At 38.6% G+C, this 21,059-nt stretch overlaps 1 protein-coding gene across 6 annotated transcripts in view; it reads right to left on the bottom strand.

Annotated features, from left to right (window-relative positions):
* TBC1D5 (TBC1 domain family member 5) overlaps window positions 1-21,059 on the bottom strand; it is a 324,955-nt gene that overhangs the window by 150,323 nt on the left and 153,573 nt on the right. For all 6 annotated transcript variants that reach the window (XM_037387032.1, XM_037387031.1, XM_037387034.1 and 3 more), the window contains one exon: window positions 13,643-13,709. In XM_037387032.1, coding sequence (XP_037242929.1) covers window positions 13,643-13,709 — 67 coding nt within the window. The remainder of the gene's footprint in view (window positions 1-13,642; window positions 13,710-21,059) is intronic.

Below are 21,059 nucleotides of genomic sequence, written 5' to 3'. Positions count from 1 at the left end.
GTTTGAATAAAAGAATTAAACCTATATTTTCTGTGCCTTCTACTGAAATGAATCGCAAGCACAATATAAGCCATTTGATGGTCTTGATAGCCTACGACTTGCTCGCAGTCTTTCTGCAACCACTCTAAAATCCAAAGGGTAATTTCAGCGTAAAGAGAGGGGTTATGTGCAAGGAAATGTGTTTCAGAATTATTTTCAATCCATGTCCTTAAGGTGAACATCTCCTTCTCCCACTGTCACATGGGAGACTATTACTTCTCCCTGGGAGACCAAATGAAACCAGAAAGAGGGAAACTACTATTATGACTCCAGGGTAAGATCTCACCAGATTTCCTTCGCTAAGGAGGGTCACAGAGTGGGTTATACTAAATACCAACAAACTCTGGTTTTGCAAACTGCCCTAAAGATATGCAAGCTAAAGTTAGGTAGTTTTCAGCCTTTTAAGCTGAGTTGGGAGGGTGAGGTTTTTAAACCTTGTTTTAGATAAAACCTGTTCAGTTGCAGAAGCTGCGAATAGTTGGGGAATGGACTTGGCAAGCTGGGAAATTATGGTCCTGTTCCTTTGAGATGTGAGTGAGCCCACAATCCATGCCGAGGCAAGAAGTGTTGTGTTTGTGAATGCATCACTTTTCAGCTAGGATTGCTTTCTATTAAAAAAAAAAAAAAATAAATCACTTCTGGGTCTTGATTATTATTACTTTGAAAAGTGAAGGTACTCCACGTAAGAGCCAAGATGACTAAAGCAGTGGGAGCTTGCAGGGCTTAGGGCTGCTTTTACCTTCTGCCAGTGTTCCCAGGTGACCAAAATAGCTGCAAGCAACCCCAGTGATGTGGGGCAGCTTCCTTCCCTCCTGCCACATCCCCCGTTCTCCAAGTCAGAAAGCCTACCTCGTCATTTCACCAGCTCCCCATCACTGGTACACCCTCACCTTCTGCAGCAAGCTGCCTACGATTGTTTACCACGATTCTGTCTCCTTTAAATACAACGTATGGTATATAGCAGACACAGCTTGAGAAAAATCTGGGCCTTTCTTTCACAGTCATTTGTACTTCAGTAACTCCAGTATATTATGCCTATCTAAATAACCCTCCTGTTTCTATCATGTATAATATTCTTCATTTGCCATTGTAAATTTTGTAGCATCATTGGCCATTATAACTACTGCCAAGCTGTCTCCCTAAGGTAGCGATGCTTCAAGAGTGACACATTCCCCTGCGCACACAACAGGTCAGCCTCTGAAGCTATTCACATTGTTCTGCTAGCGGATGACATTCCCACAATGTCTTTGAAAACACCAGTGTGTCAGCTGAGTTAGCAAAAGGTTGCAACCAGTGTAACTGTGAATAGAAGGAACAGAGAGGAAAGAAGCTCTTCAGGTTATTTTTTTCACCAACTGCTGGGAGTGATTGCTACACAGTAAGAAAGTAATTTCAACTCTTCTTAAATTGTATTAGTGCTGATACTATGCTTTGTCTTTTTTTTTTTTTTTTTTTTTTTTTAATTTGTAATGCAATTCCAAACACATTTTGAACAAAATTACATTTAAAACAGCCAAAAGAAATTTGGCAAGATCATATCTTCTCTGCATACCCCCTTGGCTGCTGGGATCACTAAAAAGAAAACTTATAAGCAGCTGAAAAAAGAAAAAAAAAAGACTTGGAAGCTGGAATCTGTTTGAGTTTTAGTAGAAATGAATGGTATCTAAAATCCTTTCTGAACAGCATTCACTAATTCATTTCTCAAATATTTTGAATGAAGGCTAATAAGTTAAGCCTTACAATTCTAGAGACTGTTTCAATAATGGTAACACTGTGTAATATCAACAAGCTATCAATTCTAAAAGGATCATTTTAAAAATGATATAGCCCTACTCTGTAAACTAACATCTATGAGCCTTGTTAACCCAAGCTTGCAGAAAACTCATCGGTCAAAGTGAAATGAGCAATGAAGATTGGAACTCAAGTCTACCACATCCCATTTGCTTCACTGAAGTGAAAGACTTCAAGAGCCAATTGGAACCACTTAAACTATGAATTAAGCACATGCAATTGTTTTTAATCAAACTAGAAAATTAGATGCATACTCATGTGTTCATACTACCTTTAGGTTGTACAATCAAAACAAAGGCAAATGCCAATGTTAATGTTTTCTGGTTATTTTGTACACGTTTTTCATTTCATATTATTTAAATAGCCTGTCTAATATACTATTGTACATATTGTAAAGTCTTTGCAGGTATAAGACCTGCAAAGGAAAAAGCCATTGGATTAACGTCTCTTTAAAAAACTTTATTTCACATGCTTTATCCATGTAGTAACTGTCCAATGTAAAATATTTATTGGTATGAGTTAGGGACAGTTGCATTACTTTGAAGTGGGAAAAATGCTCAATATGTATGAATGAAAAAGTAAGCAAATCAATGGAAGGGATGATGCACGCTTTCTTGCTTATAAGAAATGAGGTTGATCTCCTAGCAAACCACATATAAGCATATTTATTTTTCTCTTTCCAACAGCACATATTTTATGGATCTGATGCTTGTTAAGACTATTACAAACATTAGATTTTCAGAGATAGGAGTCCAAAGATTTGGAAGAGAAATGCCTCTCTCTGTTGACACACTGTAATGAAGGGAACATAATGAGCAGGACTTCACATCAGAAAGTGTAAAGCAAAATTTTACATGCACTTAAATACCTTTTGAGAAGGTATTTAAACCCCTAAGGTCTAGCACCTTAGTAAAAGACACTGGAATCCCACTATTGCCCAGCTACAGAGGAGCAAGCAACTGTAAACTCTTTAAGAATGAATGTGACACCAATAATGTAACAAGACACCTGGAAAATAATTCTGGAATTCAGATAGTAGTTCGCAGAATTTTACTGAGGCAACACTAAGCTGTGGTAGCATTGGAGAGAGGTAACAAAAACTTTTTTCCACTAATGGCCAGTAGCGGCTAAATTTCTGGCTCTGCTGCTACATTTTGATTTACAGCGTAATGGCTAAACCAATGCATCGAGCATAGATAGGCAGAGGAATGCAATGGTAGCCCACCTAAGCTCCTTACAAAATAAATACTCTGCTCAGAAGAGGAAGAAATACAATTGAGGAAGAATGGCATAGCATAGACTGTAATCACTGCTAGTTAACTTCTGCAATTACCCATTTACAGAATAAAGCCGCTGATGCATACAAATACAGATCCTTCCGATGTTTAAAGCTAGGATAAGAAGCACTTTTGTACTATGATGTTCAGGCAACACCAAACTGTGTGGAAGACACTAAAACCCACAGAAATGTAAAAATGTGAATAGCCACATCAAATTACAATCTATGTTACCGAAAAAGGGTAGAGATTCAGTTCTGAGACTGCAGGGGCTCAGACCTACCAGGTAAATATTACTGTCCATAACTACTTCAAAGAAATCAGCATCTATCAGGTCATTAGACAGTGTGTATCATTATTTTGCCTCATGCATTTTTAAAATACTCTATGCCAAGTTTTGAAATCCCTCTTTTTTTGTGTCCCTGATGAAACAAGACCAATTTAATATTTACAACAAAATTCAGATAAGAAAGCATATTTCTCAGTTCATGGAAGAATACTGCAATGCTACTGAAAGGTGTGAACATTTGCATACATATTTAAGATTTCAACCTACATCTCAATCTTATTCCACCCTCTAGATCAATATTGAAGGATAAAATGGATAGCCTCACAGAGATCCAAAGAAAGCTCTTGAGCAGTGCGGCTCGTATTGGCAAAATCATTCTAAAACAAAATGGTGCGAGTGCTTTCAAAAAAGCCAGTATCACTGTTTTATACAGGTTTTTTGTTCATCTTCAGAATGTGCTTTTTGAAATGTGAAGACCCAAACTCAGCTCCCCAGAGGCACTCAATGAAGCAACAGGCTACTGGCCATCAGAAAGAAAACAAATTCTCTAATTATTGTGTCATATTTTTAGCAATATGGGGACTTTATTGACAGGAACATCAATAAGTGAATGCTGTATCTATATTTAAATAGAGGCAACAGTTTTTTTCAAAAATACTGCATAAATCCAAGAAACTTCCATACTTTGTATTATTTATTATGCCATAAAATCAACAGTCGAGAGAAAAGTGAGGCAACAGCCAGGAATGTAATAAAACCAGAGTTAATTCTATAAAAACAGGGGTGGAGGGTGGGGGATGAAAGGTAGTATCAAGTAAAAAGCAGTAAGTTTCTAAACCAAAATCATTGCTGACACACAGATTTTTCCTGAAAATCCATTTGACAGCCTTAATGTGAAGTCTTACCAGTCTGGTTGGAAAATAGATGTCTTTTCCTCTGTTTCCCAAAGTCCTGCCTCGGGATATGAGGCAGAGTTAACAGCCATGTAAGTTCGAATATGCATGGCTCCACTGCCGGGAGGCTCAATATTCAAAGGGCAGATTTTGCTAAACAGTTCAGGTTTCATCTAATTTTGGCTGACATACAGTCAAAAAGGTGTGCATAAAGAAAGGCAAAATGACTTTCTTAAGGTAAACGTTCTAGCAAAAACTTAAGGTTATTAGCTAACGATGCTCTTTACGCTACCGGTGTGTATACAGTACGGTCTGGGGAGCTGAAATATGGCTGCAGTGGCAGTGGGACGCTTTTCCAGCCCCTCTCCTAACTGCACCGGCTCTGACACAGAACGCGAGGTACCCTTCTCCACACTCCAAACTGTCCACTTCACTTTGGTGGTTCTCGGCCAAAGAGCCAGTTTTGGCCCTGGGAGAGCACTTCGCTTCCATCCCTGTAACTGTTTAGCTTTTGTAGAAGAGTTCTTCTTACTGCCATTTCAAAGTCTAAATTTCAGCAGCCCATTCTCCTCTACTCATTACTTTATGCACACATTCACAGAATGGTGAAACAAAATCTAGACGTTACATTCAATTATTTTTATTTTTTGTAACTGATTTGCCAGGTGCAGAGTCAAGGCTTTCTTGTTTAAATCCCTCCAACACCTTTGAAATCTTTTGCATGTACATGTAGAATATTTACTTTCTAGTTCTCCTGATTAGTTCCCTTCTGCTACTTTACCCTTCTGCTAATTCATACCCACAGTGAGCCCAGTGAATTTTGTGTATCCACATGCTCACAGCCTTGTTACATGGACAGACGTGCATTTGAGATGAAAAGTTAAGAGCTTCCTGTAGCACATAACAGAAGGTAAAAGCTACTGCTCTACAAATCATCAGACTCAAAAATGGTTGTATAAAGGAGACATACTTTTTGCAGGAATATGCCCCCAAATGCCAAAACGTTTCTGCTTACTCACGCCTGACTAGCTAGAGAAGGTCTAGAACTGGCATAGTCACAATAATATTTAAAATATGCACCCCATTTCAAAACTCAGATGACTTTATGATGTGCAAGATGACAAATGCAAAGTTCTAGTTAATATTGTTAATTCCATCTTAACTTTGTAAATCTGCCCATTTTGTATACAATGACATGAGAAAGTAAGTGATTTCCTGATCTAACTTTAATCTTTTGAACTGACGAGGTTTTATTACCATCATTAAAAACTATGTAGTCTCACTAAAAGTAAGTCTTTGCTCTTTAGGTTTATTTCAATTGTACATTATTTTGAGAAATCTTTTGTCTTCTAGCTTCTTTGGATTAAAATCTGTAATTCCTCAAATCTGTGGTCTGGCATGCAAGTTTTACATACAGTTCTTGGTCACGGTGTTTCTGTGGGTTTTTTTTAAAACCAAAATTAAATCGCTCAGCAGATGTATTTTGAGCAGTGTAGGAAAATCACGATACCTGGTTTAACTTTCAGTAGTTCTGTTACAAAGGTGTAGGACACAAGTCTTCCATTTAAGGTCCCGCTCAGCAAAGAACTGATCCTTTCCATGTTCTCTTGCTGCTAAACTCAGCCAACCACTCACTCCAAGTTCTGTGGCAGACGTTGCTGCTTTTATGTCACTGCACATCTCAGAGACTACACGTTAATGCCAGCAAGATTAAGATCTTAAAAAGTGTACTTTAGCAGCAAGAAAAAATACAATGCCATTCACCTCTTGGCATTAGTCATATTCTTGCAAAGACGATGCAAGTTCTGAGTTTTAAATGAATGACAATTATTAAGTTCACTGTATATTTAGATCCACTGACCTTCAGAACTTCTAATAAATATTTCAAATACATTTTGTGTTAGAAGGAAGAATTGTGAAAGGTTTTGGGGCCAAAATGAAAATCACAAGAGCAATTCCATTGGGTTCCTTTCTATCAAGTTTACCAAGGGACTAATAATGCTTACAAAAAAGGAAAATCTTCATTAAAAAAAAAAAAAGACAAAAATACCTCTGAAATTCTTCCAACCTCTTATTTCTGACTTCACATGGCATCCTGCCCATGCTATTTTGCTTAGCACTGAATTTTTGCTTAGAAATTAAAGTTTTTCAGTAATACAGACCTCCTTTCTTCTGTTCTTGCCACAGACTTGTCTCCCCCTTCTGATTTAGAACAAGCTAATTCCATTTTTAGGATTTTGAATAATAGGGATTACAGAATCACAGAATGATTGAGGTTGGAATGGACTTCTGGAGATCATCTAGTCCATCCCTGGCTCAAGCATATCCAGATGGCTTTTAAATACCTCCAAGGAGGGGGATGCTGCAATCTCCTCGGGCAACCTGTGCCAGTGCTCCATCACCCTCACAGTAAAAAAGTGCTTCCTGATGTTGAGACAGAACCTCATATCTTGCATTTCTGACCACTACCTCTCGTCTTGCCACTGGGCACCACTGAAAAGAGCCTGGCTCCGTCCCCTTAATATCCTCTGTTCAGATACTTACAGACTTTGCTAAGATCCACAGCCCCCCCCCCCCACCTGCACCACCCCCCCCCCCCCCAGCCTTCTCCTCTCCAGGCTGAACAGTCTCATCTCTCTCAAGCTGTTCCTCATAGGACAGATGCTCCAATCACTTCACCATCTCAACGGCCCTTTGCTGTATGCTCTCCATTACGCCCATGCCTCTTGTACTGGGAAGCCCAGAACTGGACACAGTACTCCAGACATGAAGTGGAGAGGAAGGATCACCTGCCCTGACCTCCTCTTAACGCATCCCAGGATACCACTACCCTTCTTTGCTGCAAGGGTGCATCGCTGGCTCATGTTGAACTTGATGTCCACCAGGACCCCCAGGTCCTTTTCTGCCAAGCTATTTTCCAGCCTCCAGCTTACGTTGGTGCCTGGGGTTCTTCCTCCCCAGGTACAGGACTTCACAGTTCTCCTTGTTGAACCTCATGAAGTTCCTGTCAGCCCATTTCTCCAGCCTGTCAAGGTCTCTCTGGATGGCAGCACAACCAGCTGGTGTATAATCCACCTCTCAGTTTTGTGCCACATGCAAACTTGCTGAGGGTACACTCTGCCCTATCATTGACAAGAGTAACATTTGCTTCTCTGCAGCCCTCAGTCACCTCTCCCAACTGCCATGATAGTTCAAAGATTACTGAAAGTGGAAGAGTAAAGGAAATCCATAATGAAAAACACTTTAAACATTAGTAAGGGAAAATATGGCATCAGCTGAATATGGTATCAGTGGTGTGCAGGTGAATTTTCATGTACAACAGAATAAGAATAAACCAAATTTTTCACTTTCTTTCCATGGATGTTAGAAAGGAATCACCATTTTCCCTTCCATGGCCTCTCTTCATGGATTAAGTATTTCCCTTTTTCTACCAATCTGCTAAAAAGCATTTTGCCATTAAAAGATGTTGGTACTCAATCCTTCCTTTCTGATTCTCTCTGAAAGCACCTCAGACTTTACGTAAATTTATTAAATTTGCCTTCCCGTATTTTCCAAGGGATCACACTGCATACAGACAAAAAACAAGTCCGTATTACCATTTCTACCTCTTTAGAAATTAATATATTTTTCACAGGCCAAAGTTTAAAAAAAAAGCGCCAATTATATCTGTTGAAATGTTTGGATCTTAGAAAAAGTACACTGCATACAGGGTTTCAGTTCCTTAATGACAACTTATTCTTCCGTGTCTTACGACATCCTTTGCAAACTCCTTAGGACACCACGCAAGGAACGCAGAGTGGATCAGCTGTGGAAGAAAGAAGTCAATGAAAGATGTCTGAGAAGACAGAGCTGGAAGTTATACAGGGATCCTTGAACAGGAAAAGAAAGGAATGTTGAAATCATTCAGAGAAAACCAGAAATCTTCTAAGCATTCAGTAGGTATGACAGTGATCTTCTCGGATTTGGAGAAAAAAAGCTGTTGGAGGAAACCTGTAATCAGTGCAAAGCATCACTTTCTCTTGCTGGAAATACCAGATTTGCAAGATGGAATCGCTACTGTCTTCACAAAAATGGACAAAACAAGCGTACTGGCACAGACTACCACATCCAGAGAAAGACTATTAGCATATTCAGAATGCGATTTTTCAAATTCAAGGCAAAATTTTACAGGCTCTCAGACAAAATGAACTTGTACTGAAAAGTCCTCTTTGCACACAAATGGCATCAACCAGAATGGCGTGTAGCAAATGGTTGTAGGGAAGACAAAAACCCCACAGACGCCAGTTTTACTACCTCCTTGTGGAAAGACAGGAAGGATGCAAACACCGAGTATTCTCCTGACAGAACGGAGATGCAGTGTTATTCCACTGCTTTGCCTTCTATTCCCCAAATTTTGTATCTCAAAATATTTGCAAAACCCAGCAGAAACAAGCTTGTTCTTCACAGCTCTTGATTATGTGCAGACGGACAAAGTTAGGAAAAACAGGTTATAACTGCACAGGGGTGGCTTGAAAGGAGAACAATAAAGAAACACCACCAGTGTTAGGTGTTTCCTAACAAAACTAAACAGGCTTGTGTAGATGGAAAAGGGCTGCTTCCGAATGGATTGAGACAAAGAGTTTTCCACCAGGTGGAGGTATACAAGTCGCCTACACCTTTGCACTGTGTTTAACATATAAGGACAGAAGCTACGTAGCCATTTGTGGCTCAGCTGCCAAGGAAAGTCACAGGTCAAAGCGGAGCCAAACTAGTTTCACTAGCCACTTTTGGAAGGGGTTAGGAACAGGGAGGAACAGCTTGCACCCCTTGCCGTCTTTCTTCTGTATGCTGAGTGTCAGTCCTGCGGTTGTTGGCTGGCACACAAGAAACGTGCCTCAGCCAGCAGGACCACATTGCCTTTCTGCAGTAAGAAAGAAAACATCTGGTAAGCGGAATCTGTAAGAAGTCAGGGGAAGAAAACGGAATACAAAAGTCTTTCTTTATACAAGATCTTCTGCCTATTTGAAATATCAGCAGAAGGAGGAATATACATTGCCTACATAACCCACAACTCTGAGCAATCGTCACTTGTCATGGAGTTTAAGCCACACAGGAAAGAACTTTATTTTGGTGCAGGGGGTAGGAATTAAACTCACAAGTGCAGAGACATATTAAGAAATTATCCAGCACTGTAGTCATGGGCCTCTGAGTCATAAAGTAAGTTAACAACACAAGTATGAAAAGTGAGCTTTTTTTAGGCTATATATTTATTAGAAGCAGTATTAATGTATGAATCCACCTTGGAAGAAAATAAGTGTCCTTGAGATGTTAGATTCTATCAGCCAAATTGAATGTCTGCATCAATGGCTCTCCCTAAAAGTCATAATTAGGTCATTAAAATATATTTAGAAAAATAGCCTGTAAAATAAAGTTAAAAAATACTCACCTTCATTTTATTTCATAGGTCACTGTTATACCATCTAATAAGATAATTAAAAACATGCAAGCAGCTGGTACTGAGGCTAAACAGATTAATGTAATAGTCTGTAGTCATATGTGCTGGCAAGGGGTTCACCTCTTTGGCGAGGAGAAGGTCAGCTGCCCTTGGGAAGGCTGTAGAAAGACAGTATTTCTACTTTCCAGTGGCACTGCATTGCAGATACTGAAACTAGAGACCCACGCCTATTTTTCTTTTTGTTTTGGTGAAGTCTGGCCTATTTGCACATCCAGAAAAGGCTTTAATCATAGCAGTAAAATAATGCAGTAGAATGGAGCTCAAATATTTTCCTCAAGTTTCTTATGTTTTAAAGATGAAAGTTACTACATGTCTAAATCCTTGTTCCAATTTTTATAACAGTGAACTTCTAATTTTGAGGACATGGTTCTAGGAAATAATTTTCATAATTTCTTATTAGTAAAGCTTCTTCTGAAGTACACAAAGAATACTTCCATCAGAGCCTGAAGACCAGCTAGAAAATTCTCTGAGGCCTGACAGGACACATTCACAAACTCACAGAATATTTAGATATATGTGCCAGTCACATGTGCTTCTCACTTACATTACTTACAAACTTTATGGCCTAAAGGGAAATGCTCACTGTCTGAACATAAGCAGCATTAAATACGTGCCATGATCAACACAAGAGCCACAAACTCTAAGGTGACACCTTCATATTAAAAATAAAACCATACAAATAGTTATGGAGCATCATAAATATATCAAAGGACAATGATCTGACATTCTTTATTAATACATACACACGCACTCAAAGTCTTGTACTGGATAGTGTCAAATTGTCCTTTAAAATCGAAAGTGTTCAAATCAAATACCTCTACCCCGTGGTTTTTTTACTGTGACAAAACCAAAAATGATACGCTCTTAAGAGCACTTTAATAGCAAAACACAGTCACATTCAAATATTTTTAAACATTTGGAGTTGCCTCTTCTCCTAAATAAATTGTAAAGAGACTGCAGCTGATAAAACATAAAGCAGCTTTTGTTTCAGTAAAAATTTTCAGTAGAATTTTCCATGTATTAGCTTTCTGCAAGCACGACATCTACCACGATCCAAAGATGCCTCTGCCTCTTTTTAGGGCAAGAATTCACTAGCCAGGCTTTTTGAAATACAATAGGCTGAAACACATTGGGCAAGCAAGACTACCATCAGTTTTACCAAATTACTAACCTACTGAAACAATATTCACTGACAGTATCCTAAAATAAGTCCAAATCTCTAAGAAGGCCTTAAAGAAGTAACAACCAATTACCATTGTTACATTTCAAGGTAGTTTGAGATTAATTTTTCACCTTTCATAAGGTATTAGCTGCTTATTTTTACTTAACGTGCAGCCCAGAACTACAACTATCAACACAATATTCAACTCAACCAGCAAATTTACAGGCAGTCTCATTATGTGATGGGAGTTACTTGCCACTGAGCAGAAAATATTCATTTCACACCTTAAACACTGTAATACTACTTAATAACAGTGCTTGCCAGTTCTTAAAAGTCAGAGGTTTCTTATATATACATGTGTGTGTGTGTGTGTGTGTGTGTATATATACAATCCCCCTCCCCACCCGACCCCCCATACATGTATATACACTGTACTATCTTGGCTTTACCATCTTGCCTCTACTTATAAAAATAATACCCTGGCAGTGATATATGGGTCTGGTTTTAAAATATTAATTAATGTCAGCTTTGTAAGTTGGGCTGTAAACGTTTCTGACAGGGTATGGTTACTATTCAGTGGAAATCGCAGCCAACGTCACGCTGATGATACTCACTTTGGACTAAGGAACATGGAGATGCAAAGACCAGCTTCAACCTCTACTTTTTTTTGTGAAGCATTGAAGGCGGCTGAGGACTCGCTACAGTTTAAACTGATTTAAGTAAATGGTACCATGCTCTGTGCTCCCACTGCCATGGACATGCTGTCCATGCTGGCTACTTTCCTTCCACTGGCATCGACACCCATGTGAACCTTTGGCCAGTGGACACGGTGAGCAGTCACCAGAAGGCTCTCCGCTACAAAGAATGAGTAGATTGGGCTGGGTTAGCTCCCTGGGCTGGCGCACCGAGTGAGGAGTGCTATGGCATGAGTGGAGGAGGGGTAGGAGGAAAGGGTCAGACCCCAGTCCCACAGCTTACACCCTCGTGGAATCAGAGCCTAGCTGAAGCTGGCTTCCTCTTCAAGCGCTACACCTTGGCTGGTACAACAGCTGCGGCTCCCGAGGTAATGACTTTCAGGAGTAAGTGTCCCAGAATTAATGGCAGAGAGAGCGCTCAACTCCTTTCTTTTGCTGACCTGGCTAAATTCTATCTTGCCTATGTTTCAGCAAGTGCTTCATGGTCTTTGTATGTACATATGCTTCTCACCTAAAAACCACAAAGATTATTCTGGATGCTATTTTTGAGCCCTTCTTTTAACTTAGATAGTATGCTGCATGCGTTAGAGATCACAAATCTGACAAGAAATCGAGTCCGGCAGAATCCTGAAACAGATCTGCTAACATATTTTTCTCAAAGTGACCACGCTAACTACCCTCGAAGCGTTTTATATCACCACAAAGTAGGTTTCAGCAGAGCAGACATATAGAAAACTGGAAGGATTTGCAAATCAAACCTCCCCCGTCCCACAGAGTCCCTGCAAGCACACCCTTTTTTCCAACCTTGCTCTCAGTCCAGAAGCTTCCTCTGGGTGTTTGAATCGCCACAAACTCTTCGCTGTTCCCTCCAGGTCCTTACGAAAAGTCTTTCTCTTCAACATCCCCACGCGCGGGCTGTTTGCTCCCTGCCCTCCTCAGCAATCTCTCGGTCTCCAGCCTGCAACAGGTTCTCCAGGCGTTGTGTCCCTCCCCACCACCCCACCCTGAAGGATGCCCATGCCCAGCACAGCGATAATTCCCACCCAGCCGGCTGCAACCCAGACGAGGCGCACAGGCAGGTTCCTCCTGCCTGCCTGCCTACACCTCTTTGAAGTACAGCCTCCAGTAGACTACAAACGAAAAATGAAAAAGATGCCATCCATCACGGTTCACTAAATGAATCTAAAATACTCAAGTGGTAAGCTTGTTTTCTTTTACCGTACTAAAGGATCGAGATCAGATGCAGTCATGCTGGTTAGCACAAATCTTACTATTCATTTACCAGTCACAAAGACAAAGATTTAGCATTTGTAGCAGAGGCAGAATTTTCCTGGCTGAAAGATGCAACTACACGCCTGCTGATTACCTTTCTGTGCTTTCAAGTACAACAGCCTCCCGTACGTACCCAAGCAAGACTCAAGCTGCTCAGTGACAGCACTGCAAAAAGTTACTCAGCGTCATGTTTCTTTTACTGGTGTTTACTACCAACAGAACTGAAATACTGTCTTCCCGTCAGAAAGCCTCAAATTTAACAACTGGCTTTGGGTTTTGACCTGAAATAACAAGCAAATAAAGTTCCATGCGGTCCATAGATCCAGTTACTTTGGAGAAGATCAGAAAGGTTGATCCCTGGTGAGTTACATATTTCAACAGTATTTTGATTAGCTGCTATGACTTTAGGAGAAAATTTGTACTTTATCACATTATTTGGAGAAAAATAACAACAAAATGACCTTAAAAATATTTAGAATTACAAACATCCTGTACTTTTGTTAGTTGAACATTTTGAACAACTTTCTCAAAAAAATAATAATCCAGAAAACAACTTTTCAGATCATTCCTTAATTAAATCGTTCATGTCTTTAAGTCTACTGACGACTGCAATTTAGATTGCACAATACTCTTAAAATAGGTGGACCTGTTCTTTTGCTTTAAATAGATTATGCTGCTTATTATATTTAAACTTTTTAAAATTAGAAAATAACTCTAAAAAATTACCAACCTGTAAGAAATAAATGTTCCGTCAGAATCTGAGGTGTGGTGTGTGCTTCCATTTTCATTTGCTCCTCCTAATACAAAAACAAAACAAACCACCTTTGTTATAAGACAAACCCTGATAACAAATGACACAATTTTGATGAGAATTGCAATTGATTTTACCATTTATGGCAACTTTAGTTTACAACAAAACTTAACACACACAAGTCTCAACTTTACCTCTTCAAATTTTTACAGCTGGCAAGAGAGAGAACTAGCCTCCGTGTTCAATCTGGAGTAAAAATGTTCAGAAAATCTGAGATTTAATTTCACTGGAAGTTTTGACTGAGGGCCTTCTCAACTTGTTAAATATAATTTTATTAGTATAAGGTTACTGAAGTATACCATATAAACAATTAGTTTGATTTTACTAACTTTAAGTCAAAGAATGTAAAAGTTCATCTATTTTGTGAAAAATTTTGAACCGAATGTGTGATACCAGGTGTTTTTCTTTGTCATAGCACAAGTTCAAAACTTCTCTGAGCCCACCTAAGTAACATGTCTGCTAAACATCTTGTTTTACATCCTGTGGGCTGTTTATACATACAGCTGTGATGTTCATAGAAACCAAGGATTACAAGAAAATCTTCCTCTCTGTAATAACTACTTCTATTGAAGGACTGTTAAAAGCCAGAATCATCTGTTTTTCCAAGCAAATTTATTCATGTCCTGGTTTATACTATTTATTCTTGCCCAACCTGTCATTCAGCTTGATAATTCTATGTTCCTGTGTATTACCTTAATCCATTTACCAATAGTGTTGTGCACCTTTGCGTCCTCTGTTCTTCTTCCTAAAATCAAGTTCTTTCAGTCTTTTTCCCTAACTGGAGGCTCCTTACTCCCTGTTTTGTTTAAATCCGTCCTTCTTACACAGGGGAAAGAAGGGACAGGAGCTGTAGACAGCATACTAGAAGTTTAATCAGTTGGATTTTTTGGGCAGCGGTTTTCTTCCCTATCAAAAAAACCTTGCTCGATACACTAGAGTCACGACACACCATCTTGCAGTTTCACAGCCATCTTTAACCAACACTCCTACGTTTCCTCTTAGTTTTTATTTACAAAGAGAAGTTTGCAGTTTACAGTAAAAATTCTTGCTACTACAACACTGTATTTCACACTATTTCATGCTGTTTCTAGTCCTCTTTTCCTCAGAAAGGACCAGTCCTACCTGAAAACTAGTTGTGCTTGCACTGTATACCACCTTCTATTACCTTCCCTTTGTAAAAGTCTCTCAGTGCAGTCTCTCACTGTGCGGCAAGACAACAAATGAAAATATTAAGCTCAGTTCTACCACAAGCTCCACTAAAAATATTTCTTTCATTATAACCTGCATTTATCTATTCATCTTATAATTACTATATTTCACCAATCCCCATCCTTTCTATTTCGCAACATCTCCCGTGGCACTACATCAGACTTTTTTGTTTACTGAGGTCCAGATAGACTTAACGTATTTTCTTAATGTATATTTTGAAAGGCTAGCTGGGCACAATCTCCTGTTCAACAAAAACCCTGCACTAAAAGTTATGCCATTTGCTTTTCTTTTCTTCCTTATAAACTTTTCTAACCCCCTGCACAGAGAACAGTCAGCCTATATAGCTGCCTTGCTCTCACATTTTTATCTCTTTAATCTAAGCACAGGCACTCCATTTTTCCTCTCCAAATACATGCTATCAGCCATGAACTAAAAGCCTGAAAAATTGTTCCGTGCAGGGCTATTTATCAGTATTATTGAAAGACACTCCCTCTGCAAGTCAGGTGGCTTTACTCTTTATTGGATGTGTTAATTTTTATCTAATCAAAATTCCCTTCTGTTTTATTTATTTGTTTTCAGGTTTTGTTTTTACTGAAAATCAAAACTATTCCGGTTTAGACCATATCTGGATCACATTTAATATCATTTGTCTGTTTGCACCACACAATGGTTCTAGTTTTGCTCTGCAGAAAGCTTCTTTACAAAGTCAAGTAATATTTTCTTGTTAAATTCCCTTCTTCTAATTCAACTTAACTTTTTCTAATTGTCACTATAGCCCCACGCTTCCTGATATCCAGCAGGCAGCCTTCTTTGCAGCTCAAGTGGTTTTCCTCTTTCTTTCAGGATCTTTGCTGAGTCCAGACATTCCTTAAAAAAGTTAATAATTCACTTTGGCGTAGAACTTTCCTTCCAAGTGTTTTTTCTCATATAACCTGGAATGCATTTTTTTATTAACTTTTGCACCTTTGACTAAAATAAATATCAAACCTCTAATACATTTTAGTCAAAGATCTCTCAGTCCAGTCAATTTCACTAATTACCTCTCTCAATTTATTTCGAAAAAGGGAATTCTACTTAATGAATCTGGTTTTCTGCTTACTAACTTTAACTACGTTAACAACACCAGATATTTCATCCGGGAGACGACCCGCCCATTATTAATAACCAATAAAGACCTCCCATTATTAATAACCAGATGGTTATTAATAGCGATGGCTATTATTCCTTTTTTTCTTGTATCTTGGAAAATAGTCTCCCATACCGGGACAATTTTCAGTGATATTACCCATCTCCCCATCTCATCCCAAGCATTCAGAGAAATGACTAAACCATGTTGGGTCTCTTCTAAAGCTCCAAGGCTACGTGCAGGGATACTGGGCGATTGTTTACAGGGACACGGCACATCAAAGTGGGTCCTGAATGCACTACCGCACTTTATTTATACTTAGACAACTCCTAAGCATTCACCTATCACACCAGCCAGACTGAAAAAGAAAACTCATCCACAACGCTAAGTTCACATGCTGAAAAGTATCTTTTGGGACTCTTTTTAAGAATGGCAACATGATCTTCCTTTCTGAAGAATGAGGTTTAAGAATATCTCAGAAAACGCAAAGCCTTTATCATCTTTCAACTAAACCATTTGTCCTGCTTGAAGAGTCAACAGGACTCTGCAATGAAAACAAGAATCTCGGTGATAAAAGTTGTTCTTTCATCAGAATCCCACAATGAACATTTGGGGGGATCCTGGGTCTACCACATCCACTGAGCCGTCTTCACAAACTACTCCAAGTGTAGCTTGCTTTATTCTAAAGCACTCTCTTGGAAGACAGTAATTTCCTTTATTTAAGTGACTGCCACAATACTTTAGGATTCTTAATTGTATACCCATTGTTAATAAAACCCATATTCAAGTTATCATTGGGTTGGGTTTTTGGTTTTTTTTGTTTTTTTTTTTTTTTTTTAGAGCTGCTCAGTGATGCAGCTCCATCACATTATTAGCAACAGCTAGCAAAATTAGATAGGACTAGGGTGCATTCAGCTCTCAAAACCAGGATTTAGTGGAGCAGGCACTTCTGTTGTTGTTTTCTTGCTCCATTCCCTGTAAGACATAGATAGGTCTGTTATGACACCTTGAAAGATGATTTAGAAGTCTTTCATTGGAAGTGATAAAAATAATAAAGCAAAGTGCAAAGTATTGACTGACTTAAAAAAAGATTCCCTAAATTTTACCTACTTTTATTCAAAAGGCTTTCTAGCAAATCCTGGTAAGTTTTCACAGTCAGCAATACTTGAGAACAAATGGGACAGGTGCTTTACTAACTAAAGACAGTAAGCTGTGGGAATCCATGCCCTGGATCATCTTTCCTCAGGCAAGTTCCAGTTATTCCTCCTGTTGATAGGTACGGTGAACGCCCAGTAGAACAGATAGATTACTTTTATCTTCTTCAGTGATAATGACCCAATCCTCCAGTAAAATTAAGATGTATACTGAACAGTTATGAATACAAGATTTGTGATGCTGGTAACAGAATTTGTGGTCTCCTTTACAAATCCTAATTGATTCAGTATTATCCTAATCTTCAGAACTTTTCTGAGACTCAAAAATGGTAAGACTGGTTCTGTTGAAGAAACAGAGGATGCTCTACAACACTGCCCCACACCTCGGGAAAAAGTTTCCAAACTTCCAAGTGCAAAAGCTAGGGCGGGGGAAAAAGGTAAAATAAATCTTATCACACTTTCAGAGGAAGGAGAAGGAAAACAACCGGTACTGCAACAAGCATCAGTATCAAAGTAAGTACGACTAAGGTGCCCAGCTTTCAGTACTAGAGCAGTCACTGGTTTTAATACAACAAAATAAGGTGGTATCTTTCTGAAGGGACTGAAAATCATCTGGATATCTTTCTTGCTGCTGTTTTAACGGGAGAAACTCCCTCTCCTGAGAAGGAACACTTTCTCCTGAAAGAATTCAGTTCTATTCCCCTATTTTATTTGGTAAAGGCTGTTCTTGTGCCTGGAGACCAGGGGCTAAAGGGAAGCGGGGCTTGGGTAGCAGGGACCTGGTACTACTGGACATAGTTGGAGGCTATTTCAAGAGAATTTGCATAACCTGAAATTGACGCTTTTACTAACCAGCCAAAAAAGACCATTTCATATGCTGGCTTCTTTAGATTTCAGAGATGCATGGAGAAGAATTTGTAAATTGCACATTTACTAGGGTACTGCCTTCAACCAGAACACACAGGCTTGTCACTTGCAGTAACTGTTTTCTTCTAAAAACATGTTTGAGATTACAGAGATAGCATAAAATAGAGGAGCCCTGAATAAGAAGGATGCCAAGCACACTTTCTGAAGATTATCTGAAAACCATGTGTAGAAATTGTAACAAAAGGAAGTTGAATTTAAGTATGCACAGTATTTTTGTACTTTTATTTTTGAAGAGCCTAATATACTGATAGTATAATATTTCCTTAAAGAAGAGTTTTTTCAAGGTGCAGTACACAGTTTCCACATCAAGCAATAAGAATAAACCAGATTTCCGAGCCCCAGTTCAACGGTGGGAAGATGCTCTGGGTATGCACCAAGCACAAGGGGCATTCTGAGCTTAAGCATGCGCTCAACAAGAATGAAAAAGCACGTGAAGAAGGATGTAGGGATCAGATACTTCTCACTGATGTCCTTCATCACTTCTCTTGAGAACAGCTGTTTTCTGCAAGATACAAAAATTCAGCACAGGACTTCTTACAGAGAAGGGGTGGGATACTGTCATCACCAGCTGCAAGTCTATGAAGACAGGAAGCTTGAGTGACATTCCCTTACTCTATGGATATACTCCTACTTTTAAAAATAACTTCTTTTTTTTTTTTTTTCTTTTGAGAATGATTTTGACACTGAAGAAATGCCTTTACATATATATGTATTTCTGTCTGTACGTATACACGCATATGCACGTCTGTGTGTGGGCACACGTGTATTACTACATAGTGCTAACCGACATACCCATCCTTGTCAGCTCTGCAAGGTTTTATGGCTGGCAGTTTAGGAATTCGTGGTAAAAGTGATCCCACTTAGGAAATCAAACTGCGCATCCCCCTGCTAACAAGTGTCAAAATGGAGATAGATCTCTCCGCTGACGAGTTTGCAGTCTGCTTAATATATTCTTTGTATTCTACTCAAAGGTTAAAATGTTGTTAAAAAACAAAATTTATTTAACAGCTGTGAAAATTTTAAGTTCAGGTGGATATAAAGCACTCGATCATTAATGCAGTGTTTTACGATTAGAGACAAGGATAATTTTAACACAAATATATGCTTGCAGTCTAAGGTTGTCAATTCTTATAACATGACTTCCAATTCCGTGCTTATGTTCATTTTGAACATATTTAAAGCTTAATAATTTAATGATTTATCCAATTTTAATTTATACTTTCAAAACCACTTTGAACAATCTGAGGTGCCACTGGAGATCATAACAGTGGTCCTGGTTAAGTCAAATAATAATTACAGCGCTTTCACTTTAAAGATGAGATTATTTTTAATTATTGAGTGAAGTACTTGAGGTACCATACTTATATAATTATGCTACTCATTAAATGGTTATTGAAAGCTGAAATGTAATTTTAATGACAGCTACCTATTTTTCTTTGCACACTTTATAGATGACAGATCAGTCAGGAATTCTAGTTTGCTCAAAAAAATCCTTGCAGCTGCACTGGTTCTTTCAGGTGTAAAACAATTAAGCTGTTCTTTTTTTAAAACTTCAAACATTTCTTTTCTCAAATTATATTTATACAATATAGAGGAACTAGTAAAAACAGGACAATAATGCATGGCTATTTTTTCTTCTTCACGATAACACCAAAATTCTGGTTCTAAACTACACACATTCCAAACAATATCCCTCCAAAAATAGTGACAATACAAATATGGAAGAATGATTTTAGTCAAAATGTGCTCCTCATATAATGCATACAAAAAAAAAATTGCTTAACAGATTGCAGACCTTTATTGTGAGTATAAAGGGGTAATCAACATACAATAAGCATTTTACTATGCATTAAAACTATATATAATTCCACAAGACTCCTTTGCTTTTTGTAACACCGAGGTTCACAACTCTTCAAACATAAAATTCCTTTGTACTATTTACTTCACAGATAGATATTCATCAAACTGATCTGGATGAAATTTTTTCTGATACACGGGAATCTCTGTCAAGTCAGTGACACCACAGAGTCATGGTCTCAGAAAAAGCACCTAAAGACTCATGCTCTGTATTTTAATCCTTTATAGATGGTGTCTGAAATTCAGCGTATTTGTCCATTGTTCCAAAGGTTGGTATCTTGTTCAAATTAAGCTTTCTTTTTTCGCAACGAAAACCAAACAGAATAGTAAATTTGTTTCATTAACAATATTAAAGCAAAGATTTCTGAGTTCGCTGTATGGGGAAAAGGCAATAAAGTTTTGAAGAGGGAAAAACTGCTTTGTTCCTTCAATCCCCTAGTTGAAATTAATTATAGCAAATGTTTATGAAAACATCTGTTCCATACAGTTATAAATTCTTAATTTTAGCATGGGCGATTCCAGGCTCCTCTATTATTTGGAAAGAGAACAGTTTGACAATTGAAAGGTTTACAAAACAGCAGACAATTTGTAATTCTACAGTATCAAATATGCAGTTTGGAAAGTCTTCAGGATGTCTGCAGCAAAGAAAAAAATAAAATAAAATGCAGAACGACTAAGACGACTGAAGCATTCTGACTTGGGACTGCTGATAGACCAAAATGGCAGTAGAAGGAGAAAAAAAAAAAAAAAAATATAAGGAGAACTAATCCCAAAACATACGGCAAATTGAGGTTTTACTACATAAACTAGATGTTTAAAAAGTAAAACGGAGCAGAGAGATGGATGTCGCTGTATTTTGCTGGCTTCCCGAGGAGTGCGGGAGGGAAGCTCACGGCATTGCTGCGTCGTGTCAAGAGAGGGCGCTGCAGAGTTTCGGATGATGCAGGCGCTGCTCCCCTTCCGCAGCTCCATCGCTGGCACCCGCAGCCCCTTTGCCACACACAATCTTTCGGACTTTTTGCGTAACACCCTTGCAACCACAGTGTTAAATTCAATTTACACC

The sequence above is a fragment of the Falco rusticolus genome, chromosome 4 (genome assembly GCF_015220075.1).
Source record: "Falco rusticolus isolate bFalRus1 chromosome 4, bFalRus1.pri, whole genome shotgun sequence".
NCBI lineage: Eukaryota > Metazoa > Chordata > Aves > Falconiformes > Falconidae > Falco > Falco rusticolus.
The sequence above is the reverse complement of the archived record's forward strand: the minus strand, read 5'-3'. Positions and strand labels throughout refer to the sequence as shown.